This window comes from Phyllopteryx taeniolatus, chromosome 6 (assembly GCF_024500385.1).
Source record: "Phyllopteryx taeniolatus isolate TA_2022b chromosome 6, UOR_Ptae_1.2, whole genome shotgun sequence".
NCBI lineage: Eukaryota > Metazoa > Chordata > Actinopteri > Syngnathiformes > Syngnathidae > Phyllopteryx > Phyllopteryx taeniolatus.
In genome coordinates this window covers 1,068,975-1,080,159 of record NC_084507.1, presented here as the reverse complement: position 1 = coordinate 1,080,159, position 11,185 = coordinate 1,068,975, and the positions used below count along the sequence as shown (strand labels likewise).

The following is an 11,185-nucleotide window of genomic DNA, read 5'->3' as shown; positions in this document are numbered from 1 at the left end:
GGGAAGCGCTTCAATTTGCCAGCAATAGAAACCCCTCAACCAGGCCCCATTCAAAATGTGTGTGTGTTTGATATCTGCATACATGACTGCAAGTACATATTTTTTCAGAAATAAAAAAATAAATAATGCCATTGATATCGCAAGACCAGTCCAGATCTGTTGGACATTAGACCACCAAGTACTCCACTAAAAGGTTTGATAAAGATCTGATAATGTATTTCAAAATAAAAGTCCCCTCAACTTTGTATATTTCACCGTCGCTACCACTGATTAAAAAAATCTATTAGGTATCGCAACACCAGTCCAGTTCTGGGTGACACAAGACCAACCCAGGTCTCCAACAAAAGAGGTCCCATCCAATTCTGATGTGGCATTTCAAAATAAATTTCCCCCGAAAAATGCATATTTCAAGTCAATACCATTTCTTTTAAGAAATGATTAGAAATAATCCCGTTCATATTGCAAAACCTTTCCCCTTCATACATGTAGGAGACAAACCCAGGAGGCTACTACATTACTGCCATCACCATTTGATGATGTATCTCTAGTCTTTAAAAACCCCACATTGTTTTATCATTAAATGTTTTTTCCCCCCTATCAAAATGAACACTTTAACCACTCATACATTGTACGCTGTTCTTATTCATATATATTACAATATTTCACAAAAACAGTCAATTATAAAACTGTTTTCTGTTTCTGCCACACTGAAAGAAGATTGGTCTTAACATTTATTTTAGCTGAGAGTCTGTGGGTTTCTGTGGGACACCAGAAGACTGTCTGTCTTGCAAGCATGCTCTTTAAAATGTAATTGTTTTTCAAAAATTATAGTTGTTAAAAATTAATAAAGATTTTTATTTGTATTATGATATATATGTAATATTATAATTTGTATTCCGTTTTTTCCCCAATATTTTACCTATGCAATAATTTATAAATTTTTATTTCATTTTCAGACCGTTAAAGGATGGCAGAGAATGTCTTTTAAATAAGTACTTTATAAAATATAAATATTGAACACCAGATTGCACATCGACTTATTCATACACCGTCCCACAATGTGGGGCTTTATTCTACATTTTAAAGAGCATGGTTGCAAGACAGATGTTTAAACAAAAATTAAGTAGATGTACAGTGTAACGGACATGCTCTCGCCAGATGGCACCATGACCCCCAATCTCGGGCTGCGACTGCATCCGTCCCCGCTCCCACGCCGACAGACGGTCACGGGGAGGGCTGGTTTATCTCACACGGGCGCTAAATTAATTACCAGCCAGTCTGAGAGAGCTCATCAAAAGCGGAGACCAGAGGATTCTGACTTCTAGCCCGGACTTTAAATCAATTCATCAGAAGCCCCCCTGTGTGCGGGGCTCAAAATACCGACCCAAAAAGCTTGAAAATCCGCTGGTCCCGCATGCCAAAAGATGAACTTTCAAAAGGGCCATTTGTCCTTTTGAAATGCAACTGAAGACCTCTGGGAGAATGGATGGGACACGAGCGACACCCACAGGTGGTGGAGAGTTACTGCACCCAGCGATTGAGCGTTACCACTCAAACATAGCTTCACCGAATTTGAATGTTGTGTGACATTTCTAAGAAGTTTTCATGGATTTTCCCAGTGTCTTTACCACCACACCAATGTCACTAGTGATTGTATTTCTTCGAATTTGAATGTCCAATGAAAAATCCACTAACTGTATTATTTGTATGTGTTAGGATTCGACAAAAGACCTCTGGTTATCGAGAACTCTTTATCTAATTCCTGTAGAAACTTTCAGATTACGAGACAGAGTTTTTTCGCCACTTTGCCCTGAAGTTAAAAAGAGATGTGGTGCCCCTTTTACGCAATAATTTGATGGTGGTACCATGAGCAGTGCCTTGGGATGGACTTGGAGCAAATGACAAAGGCCCGAAAAGAGAAATGGTGTTGCATGATATGTAAATAATGTAATCATAATTAATGTAACAATGAATAATGTAAATGTAAAAAAAAAAAAACATTTTTAAACAGGATTAGCGTTACTGAAAATGGATGGATGTACAGTATATATTTTGCATTTGTGAATAATGTACTTACTTCAGTAAAGAAGCCAACCGTCTTACAGATGTCTGCTATCGCTTCATATTTAGATAAGGGACACCATGAAAACTAGAAAAACTAAAATATTAAAGGAATCACATGACAAGCCAACAATTTGTAACTTTTTTTTGTTTTTGTTTTTACACAAAGCTCAATGAAATAAGGAAATGATGCATCTAACGTGCGCTTTGAAAAGCCACAGTAGATAAATGACAGATAAATCGAAGTAATCCACAAAATCATACTCTCAGTGTCTCGCGGCATCAGGTAGATTTTACCCAAACAGGAAGTTGTTCTTAAAATATTTTCCACGAAAACATTCAAACAGATTTAACAGACAAATGTGACCACAAAGGTAAATATGTATGTAGAAAAATACATAAACATTAACAGTCAAATCATACAGAGTAGTCTTTCGTTGTCATGGAAACGCCCTGACTCTCAGCTAAAGTAAATGTTCAGACCAATCTTCTTTCTGTCTTCCAGAAACAGAAAACAATTTTATAATTGACTGTTTTTGTGAAATATTGTCATATATATGAATATGAACAGGGTACTATGTATGAGTGGTTAAAGTGTTAATTTTGATAGGAAAAAAATAATAATGATAAAACAATCTGGGTTTTTTAAAGACTTAGCTAGATATACAACATCAAATGGCGATGGCAGTAATGTAGTAGCATCCTGGGATTGTCTCCTACATGTATGAAGGGGAAAGGTATTGCAATATGAACGGGATTATTTCCAATCATTTCTTAAAAGAAGTGGCATTGACTTGAAATATGCATATTTCAGGGAAAATATATTTTGAAATGCCACATCAGATTTGGATGGGACCTCTTTTGTTGGAGACCTGGGGGTGTGGGGGGTGTAGTCTCCCCCAGAACTGGACTGATGTTGTGACACCTAATAGAATTTTGTAATGATTTTTTTAAATCAGTGGTAGTGACAGTGAAATGCATAGTTCAGGGGACTTTTATTTTGAAATGCCACATCAGATGTGGATGGGACCTCTTTTGTTGGAGACCCGGGGTGATGTAGTGTCCCCCAGAACTGGACTAGTGTTGTGATACCTAATAGAGGTGATACTGGGAGAGGAAAAATTACTGTACACCAATCCATATAATCTTGCTATTGAATTAATCACTCAAAACAAAAAACAAAATGAAGATAAACTGTTATTTCTAAATAAGCACGTTCAAAGTCCTCTGCCCGCTTAAGGCCATGCCATTTTCGAAAGTGACAGGAAAACATTATACAACCTGCCATACCAGTGATGATGAACATTTTATACACAGAGTACGTTCAAAAATAATTTTTCAGTGCTGGGCTCATAGCAAATCTGACCAGGAAAACAGCTGTTAAAACACAAAGGCTTGTTCAATAAACCTGATTTAGCCCAACCGCCCGTGTCTCGGAGTATTCTTTGCGTCCACTCGACGTGACTGCTTTCTCAGTCCCAGAAATTCGCCTGTGCATCACATACAGACCCTTTCTCAAAAATTAGAATATCATGGAAAAGTTTATTTATTTCCATAATTCCCTTTGAACAGTTAAACTTTCATAGATTATAGATTCAGGGCCCACAATGTAAACAATTTCAAGTATTTATTTATTTTTACATAATTTGGTACTTTCAAAATGATATGTTAATCTTCAATACTTGGTTGGGAATCCCTTTGCTTTAATCACTGCCTCGATGCGCCGTGGCATTGAGGCAATCAGCCTGTGGCATTGCCTGGGAGTTATGGAAGACCATAGTTCCTTGATGCTTGCTGTCAGTTCTTCTTTGTTTGTGGATCTGGTGCCGCTCATTTCCCTCTTGATAATGCCCCAATGATTCTCAATGGGGTTTAGATCTGGCGAGTTAGCTGGCCAGTCAAGCTCTGTGATGGCATGGGCATCAAACCAGGTTTTGGTGTTTCTGGCGGTATGAGCAGGGGCCAGGTCCTGCTGGAAGATGAAATCTGCATCTCCATACAGATCCTCAGCAGAATGAATCATGAAGTCCTCTAAACATTCTGGTAGACTGTTGCACTGACCTTGGATTTCAGAAAGTAGAGTTTACCAACAACTGCACTGGACAGTGCACCCCAAATCATGACTGACTGTGGATATTTCACACTGGGCCTCAAGCAGCTTGGGTTCTGTTCTTTACCCGTCTTCCTCCAAACTCTTGGATCTTGATTCCTGAATGAATGGCACACTTTCATCGGAAAAGAGGACCTTGGCCCACTGGCCAACAGTCCAGTCCTTCTTCTCCTTGGCCCAGTTGAGACGCTTCCTACGTCGGCTCAGGCTCAGAAGTGGCTTGACCCGAGGAACCCGACAGTTGTAACCCATCTCTCGGATGCGGCTGAATGTGGTGGCTTTTGAAGCTGTGACTCCTGCCTCATTCCACACTTTCTGGATCTCTGCTAGATTCTTGAATCTTCTGTTTGATAATCCGCTGAAGCCCACGGTCATTTCTTTTGCTGGTGCATCTTCTCCTGCCACATTTTGTCCTTCCACTAGACTTTCCATTGATATACTTGGACACAGCACTCTGTGAACAGCCAGCCTCCTTAGCTATGAACCTTTGTGGCTTACCCATCCTATGGAGGGTATCAATGATGGTCTTCTGGCCAGTTGTCAAGTCTGCATTCTTCCCCATATTGAACCCAACTGAGACAATTGAACCAAACCTTTTTTAAATCTGAGAATGAACAAGTAAAATAAAAAAAAATATATGGGAATCCACACACACCTGCCACCATTTCAATTTTTAAGTGCAGAAACAAACATTATTTACTTTATTCACTTGAATGAATGAAGCGGTTTGCTTATTGTGTGTGTGCATGTGTGCGAGATAAGATTACAGCATGGCACGTATCCCCAAGAAGCATGTTTTACAGTGATTTGACCATGAAATGGGGGTAATGTGTAGGTGTACCCCGCCTCCTGCCCGATGATGGCTGGGATAGGCTCCAGCACTCCCGTGACCCGTGTGAGGATAAGCGGCTCAGAAAAATCAATGGATGGATGGAAGATTAAAAGCTGTTGTTTTTCAGAGTCTGTAAAGTAACCACTCGCCCGGCTGTTTTTCTCCCCCCAAAATGAGTCATTTTGATTGGCACGCAGCTTTGTGTGTGGTCATCTGACTGCTTTGTGCTGTCTGAGTGGTGTATTGAGAACGGAACCTGTGCTGCCTGCACAGAAGTTAGGCGAGTGAACTCCCCCACTATCAGTGCCAAATTTTGAACCTTTATTAGCAAACAACTGCAGCATACTGTACATGCTGAAATGATGAATATTCACATTAAACACAAAAATTAAGAGATATGAAGTTTTAGTTCATGGGATCCTTTCAGCACACAGAGTTCTGGAGTTCAAGATGCGGATCTGTTAAAGCAAAAAAAAATAAAAAAAATAAAAAAAAAAAAGAACAGTGTTCTGATACTTTTATAGATTTCATCATTTTGCGAAATGCACATGAACATACATTACTATGTAAAGTCTTTTGTCTTAATGACCCTTTTCATAGTGGTCATTTTGACATACCGAAACACTAAATAGTAGGACAAATACAGTGCCGCAAAAAAGTATTTGCCCCCTTCTTGATTTCTTACTTTTTTGCAGTTTCCCCACTTTAATATTTAAGATCATCAAACAAATGTTAATAGAGAAAGACAACACAAGTAAACTTAAAATGCTGTTTTTTTTTTTTTTTTTTTTTTTTTTAAATGGTGAATTTATTTATTCAGGAAAAAATACACTATTCAAAGCTACCTGGCCTTTAAACTGCATACACTCCTTGAAGTCTCGCCGCCCTTTGCACAGTGGTCATTGCACCGGACTATTGCAATATTAGTCATTCGAACTGCTCTCAGTGCTAGAGGACTCTGCATCTTTTGCACAATTGTCAAAAAAAAATGTACCGGCATTACCAGACAACTAGCAACCCTTTATTGCTCAGTGACAGTTTTTTTTCTTTTTGTCAATGTCTTTATGTCTCAAAAGTGTTCTCTGTCAATTGACTGTCTGTTGTCGTACTAGAGCGGCTCCAACTACCGGAGACAAATTCCTTGTGTGTTTTGTGGACATACTTGGCAAATCAAGATGATTCTGATTCTGTGTATAAAAGTAATTGCTCCCTAAACTTTACTAGTTAGTGATGATGCTGTCAAGGATGTGAAACGTTTTTGCAGTGAGAAGAACACTAAAGTACTGTGTTTTACCAATGACCTTGTGTGCGATATCTCTAAAAAAAATCCTCGAGATCACTGAGCACCAAACTGTGAAATCTGTCATTACACACACAGGGGCCCTGTTCTCAAGCAGCAAACAGGCACTGAAGCGAGATTTCATTGAGCTCCTGACAAAAGTGCAATGTTTGGATGCTGAGGTTTTTATAAGCGGACCTCTCCCACTTGTACGATTTGGAGATGTACGTTTCTCTAGGCTCAATCAATTAAATAAGTGGCTCAGAGTAGGGTGTACTGCACTATCTGTGAGTTTCGTTGACTATTTCTGTATTTTTTGGGAGCGCAGACATCTGTACAAGGCAGACGGTTTCTGTCTAAATAGACAAGGGGTTAAGTTATTGGCAGCCAACATTTTTTATTGTGTACATCATTCACCGGCCCGAAAAGAAAACACTGCCCATGTTGACGCCGCTGAAGGACAAAAGGATGCAGTTGTTCCCAAGAGATAAGGCGACACGTGGCGCAGGCGGCTTCATCAGCGTCATCCAAACAATCGGAGGACCGAATGACAAATGAGATGAGCCAGCACTTTTGATCTCCCACACCCCTTCCTGCCCCATTGGGGCCAAGCCCAACGCAAAACTCACTCTACTAGCCTAAATGCCATGTTAGGTCTGACGGATACGGCGAAGGCCATTGTCAATATTGGAGTCCAGGCCACACCACGCCAAGAGATCTTCCTCCCATCCCCCCTTGTCTGAAACCAACGTCCACTAAGATGCGAAGGGCCCCTTCTCCACCCATTAAGAATCTTATCTGCAAATCTGACTGATATCCGCGGGGTCTTTTCCAGAATAAGTCAGACCCCTATGGAGATCAGGCATTTTTGATCTCTGTAATTACAAGGGACTGAAAGTTGGTCAAAGAAATATGGCACAAAAAAAGTAGAACTACAAACTTAGGGAGGATAAAATGTGAATCTATCAAAACACTGTCTCCAGTTATCGTTGCGAGACTAGCTCTTTTCAATATCAGGTCACTGGGTAATAAATCAATGTTGATTAATGACATCATTATAACCTATGATCTGGACTTTTTGTTACTAAATGAAACGTGGTTAACAGAAAGAAGCTGTAATACCATTTTAAATGAGGCAACACCAGCAAATTTTTATTTTATGAACAAGTGTCGAATCGGGATAAAAGGCGGTGGTATTGCTGTTTTTTTAAGTCATTATTTCAGTGTAAAGAAATTATACCGGGTGATTTTAGCTTTTTTGAATCTCTGTTTTTTAGTTAAAGGTGACCCAAAGGTTATTGTTTTAATAATTTATCGACCTCCGAGATACAATAGAAAATTTATGAAGACTTTTTCAGAACTGCTGTTAGTTATTTGTACTGACTACAACTATTATGTCATAACGGGATACTTTGACATTCATGTTGACAATAACATGGAAAAAAAATCTAAAGAACTCTCTGCTATACTAGACACATTTGACTTCTCTCAACATATTAAGTCCAACCCACACTCAAGGTCACATCTGGTCATCTCTAAGGATGTTGAAATTCTATCAAATGACATTAAGGATATGGCTATTTCTGACCATTTTTGTGTCTCCCTTTCATAGCCAAGATTGTTGAGAAAGTTATTTTTTAATCAACTCAGCAATTTCTTGAGCTTAAATGGACTTTTTGACAAATTTCAATCAGGTTTCCGAACTCATCACAGTACAGAATCTGTTCTTATCAAAGTGCTAAATGATATAATGTTGAATACTGACTTGGGAAAGGGGTAAATTCTGGGTCTTGTGAGATCTCAGTGCGGCTTTTGATATGGTGGATCATAATATACTGCTGAACAGGTTGGAAACGTGGGTAGGACTAAATGGAGCAGTCCTTAAATAGTTCAGGTCCTACCTGGAGGAAAGGAGTTATTTTGTTACCATTGGAAATGTTCAATCTCATCGAATGGTAATGACCTATGGTGTCCCTCAAGGGTCAATTCTTGGACCCTCCTGTTCAGCCTGTATTTTCCACCCTTGGGTCAAATTCTTCAGAACTTTAATTTTGACTATCATAGCTATGCAGGTGACACACAGTTATATCTAGCAGTGTCTCCAGATGACTACAGTTCAATTGAGGTGTTGTGTCACTGTCTAAATCAGATAAATATCTGGATGAGCCAAAACTTTTCTTCAATTAAACCACAACAAAACTGAGATAATTGTTTTTGGCAACAAAGAAAAGAGAGTTGCTGTTAGTAAATACCTGGAGTCACTATCTTTAAAAACCAAAGACCAAGTCCGAAACCTTGGTGTTCTGATAGATTCCGACCTGGCTTTCAACAGTCATATCAAATCAATTACTAAAACTGCCTTTTACCATCTGAAGAACATATCCAGACTGTAGGCTTGCATGTGTCAAGCAGACCAGGAGAAGCTCATCTATGCTTTTATCTCAAGTAGACTTGCCTATTGTAATGGTCTTCTGACTAGACTCCCCAAAAAGAGCATTAAACAGCTACAGCTCATTCAGAATGCTGCAGCTCGGGTTCTTACCACAACAAAGAGGTCAGAGCATATTACTCCAATTCTAAAGTCTTTACACTGGCTCCCAGTCAGCTTTAGAATATATTTTAAAGTTCTGCTACTGGTGTATAAATCACTTAACGGTTTAGGTCCTAAATACATGAATGAAATGCTAATGGAATATAAACCCAGTAGGGCTCTGAGATCGACAGACTCAAATAGTGGCGCACAGAGTCCAACGCAAACATGGTAAAGCACCATTTAACTATTATGCTTCACACAAATGGAATAAGTTGCCAACAGAAGTGACGTCAGCCCCAAGTGTGAATGTTTTTAAATCCAGGTTAAAAACTCTTCTTTTTTCTCATGCTTTTTATAGTATTTCCATTGTTAAATATTTCTTGCAATGTGCACTGTTTTAATTGTACTTTTATTTTGCTTTTTCTTCTCGTTTTAAATGTTTATAAGCTGTTATTTTGTCTTTGTTTTTAAATGCTTTTAATCATGTAAAGCACATTGAGTTACCTTGTGTATGAAATGCACTATATACCGTATTTTGATGACCATAAGACTCACTTAAAAGTCTTACATTTTCTCCAAAACGGTGCCTTATAATGCGGCGCGCCTTGTGTGCACCGAGTTCCAACATCTATAAATGTTGTTGTGTGATGAGCGCTCCGCTAGACTTTATTTTTTTATTTTTTTAAATAAAAAATGATTTGCTTTGCTTTAAATGTAATAACTGGTTGGGCCACCCTTGTTAAATCATGAATTAGCTGTGGCTAATAATTTATTTGGAAAGCTGAGTTCATTTTCACTGACCACACCCAAGCCTGATTACCTCCAGACCTGTTTAATCAAGAAATTACTTAAGTAGTCTGACAAAATCAAGTCGACAAAAAGATATAAAAAAAGCTGCAACAATCCAAAGAAATTCAACAACAGATGAGAAATATTATAATTGACATCTATTAGTTTGGAAAGGGTTACAAAGCCATTTCTAAAGCTTTAGGACTCCAGCGAACCATGGTGAGAGAAAGTATCCACACATGAAGAAAACAAGGAACAGTGGTGAACCTTTCCAGGAGTGGCTGGCCTACAAAAATTACCCCAAGTGTACAGCAATGACTCATCCAGGAGGTCTCAAAGGAACCCAGCACAACATCTAAAGAACTGGAGGTCTCTGTTTCCTCAGTTAAGGTCAGTGCTCATGACGCAACAATAATGACGTGACTAGGCAAAAATGGTATCCATGGAAGAATTCTAAGGCGAAAACTACTGCTGAGTGCTGACCAAAAAGAACATAAAGGCTCATTTTACTTGTGCCCCCACCCAAAAAACAAACAAACAAAAAAACCCAAACAAACAAACAAAAAATAAAACATCTGAATAGTTCCAAAAACGTTTGGGAAAATATTTTATGGTCTGACGAGACGAAAGTTGAACATTTTGGAAGGTGTGTGTCTTGTTACAGTTGGTGTAAATGTATCACAACATTTCAGAAAAATAACATACCAACAGTCAAAAATGGTGTTGGTGTAATGGTTTGGGGCTGCTTTTACTCCTTCGGGACCTGGATGACTTCCTGTGATTGATGGAACCATGAATTCTGCTCTTTATCAGAAAATCCTGGAGGATGTTTGGCCATCAGTTTGTAACCCCAAGCTGAAGCACACCAGGGTTCTGCAGCAGGACAATGAGCCAAAACACACCAGCAAGTCAACTTCTGAATGACTTAAAAAAACAAAATTAAGGTTTTGGAGAGCCCTAGTCAAGTACGGACTGGAATCCAACTGAAATGCTGTGGCATGACCTAAATAAGGCCATTCATGCTCAAAACCCCTCTTGCGCTGCTGAATTCAAACAATTCAGTGAGGAAGAGTGGGCCAAAATATTTCCGCAGAGATGTGAAAGACTCATTGCCAGTTATAGAAAATGCTTGATTTCAGTTTTTGCTGCTGAAGGTGGCCCGACCCCATCCAGTTATTAAGTTTTCGGGGGCCATTACTTTTCACACAAGGCCAGGTAGCTTTAGCTAGTTTCCCCCCCCCCCCCCCCCCCCCTTAATAAATAAAATCACCATTTAAAAAACAGCATTTTATGCTTACTGGGGTTATCTTTTCTAATATTTATGTTTGATGATCTTCAACATCTACATAGATACATCAGAAATGTATATTCCTTTATTGCCCCTAAATCCTAATGGCAACACCCACATATTCATCATCCCTCATGAACCAGGAAGTAGCCTGATGACAAATAAACAGATGGACAAAACCCTAACTACACCCCACAGATTTTTTTTCTTTTGCAAATCATTTGGCCTTGATGGACATCTCTTCTTTACTGAACAACATCCAAATCATGCATAATAGTATTGATAAAACAAAT

The 11,185-nt window shown here is 39.0% G+C and overlaps 1 protein-coding gene across 7 annotated transcripts in view; it reads right to left on the bottom strand.

The window, feature by feature from the left end:
* Positions 1 to 3,281: 3,281 nt before the first annotated feature.
* The window catches only part of zufsp (zinc finger containing ubiquitin peptidase 1), a 34,177-nt gene continuing 26,273 nt past the window's right edge, over positions 3,282 to 11,185 (bottom strand). For 5 of the 7 annotated variants that reach the window (XM_061775401.1, XM_061775398.1, XM_061775403.1 and 2 more), the window contains one exon: positions 5,302 to 5,461. In XM_061775401.1, the coding sequence (XP_061631385.1) occupies positions 5,414 to 5,461 (48 nt within the window). In that variant the 3' untranslated portion in view covers positions 5,302 to 5,413. Of the gene's footprint in view, positions 4,776 to 5,301; positions 5,462 to 9,631; positions 10,478 to 11,185 lie in introns of those variants that run through there. The other 2 variants (XM_061775402.1, XM_061775400.1) reach the window with 2 other exon arrangements.